This window comes from Cyprinodon variegatus, unplaced genomic scaffold, assembly GCF_000732505.1.
Source record: "Cyprinodon variegatus isolate N-32 unplaced genomic scaffold, C_variegatus-1.0 Scaffold1194, whole genome shotgun sequence".
Taxonomy (NCBI): domain Eukaryota; kingdom Metazoa; phylum Chordata; class Actinopteri; order Cyprinodontiformes; family Cyprinodontidae; genus Cyprinodon; species Cyprinodon variegatus.
This window is the reverse complement of record NW_015151647.1, coordinates 186,929-188,006: the sequence shown is the minus strand read 5'-3', so window position 1 is coordinate 188,006 and position 1,078 is coordinate 186,929. Positions and strand designations below refer to the sequence as shown.

The following is a 1,078-nucleotide window of genomic DNA, read 5'->3' as shown; positions in this document are numbered from 1 at the left end:
GGCAATGGCCATCTTGCTCCACTTGTTTCATGGATAGAAATTGCTTTATTATAATTATGCAGGGAGTTTTACAGTTTATATGGACACTGCAATGTAAATAGAGCAGAAAAACAGAAGAAGAAAAGGAAAAAAGAAAGAATAAAGAGAAAAGAAGAGATAGAAAGGAGACAATTACCATTTTCAATAATAATGAAACAAAGTTCACTCCATACTTGGGTAGTTTGTTTGCTCTTTTATTCAATCGTTTGTTTGTGCAGTTTGAGTTGAATCGTCTTGTTTAAATGTCCAGACCTGATGGGAATGTTTGAGAAGAGAAGGTTTCGGAAGTTTTTGGTCTTTGTGGCCAATTTTGATGAGAACGACCCCAAGACCTTTGAGGGCGTGGACCCTAAAGCCACTACCATGAGGGATGTTTACAAGAAGTTTGACCTTGGCCAAGATGTCATCGATTTCACCGGCCACGCCCTGGCCCTCTACAGGACAGATGAGTAAGACTAGATGGGGAAATGAAGTAAGTAATCTGAAACCAGCCAGGCTTATTAACTCTTTACTCTCCCCTTCCAGCTATCTTGATGTTCCGTGTTTGGAGACGATCAATCGTATCAAGCTGTACAGTGAATCACTGGCACGTTATGGAAAGAGCCCCTACCTCTACCCCCTGTATGGCCTGGGAGAGCTGCCACAGGGATTTGCAAGGTTTTATTTTTATTGACATTTTTTTTCACATGTAAAAAATGCTTGGTATCACTTTACAATAAGGCTCCCCTTATAGATGGATGATAAATAATGGCATTAATTAAAGTATATATTTAAACTATAATAACAGCTTTTACAATAGTTTCTTCATTTCATTCCCATTCAGAGATTACGAGAATAAAGTAAAAAATTCCGAGAATAAAGTCATCATACCACAACCTGTTTCAAAAAGAACGTTTCGAACTCGACCAGCCTGTGACGTCTGACCAGCACTCTACAATCCTCATTTTAGGGAAAAAAGTGCTTTTTTTAAGGAATTTTAGGACTTTATTCTCATAATATTACAACTTTATTATTGTAATTTTATGACTTTATTATTGTT

General features: G+C 37.2%; 1 protein-coding gene across 1 annotated transcript in view; it reads left to right on the top strand.

The window, feature by feature from the left end:
• gdi1 (GDP dissociation inhibitor 1) overlaps positions 1-1,078 on the top strand; it is a 22,350-nt gene that overhangs the window by 9,786 nt on the left and 11,486 nt on the right. Inside the window, exons 4-5 of the mRNA XM_015401222.1 lie at positions 290-488; positions 565-696. Of these exons, the coding sequence (XP_015256708.1) occupies positions 290-488; positions 565-696 (331 nt within the window). The remainder of the gene's footprint in view (positions 1-289; positions 489-564; positions 697-1,078) is intronic.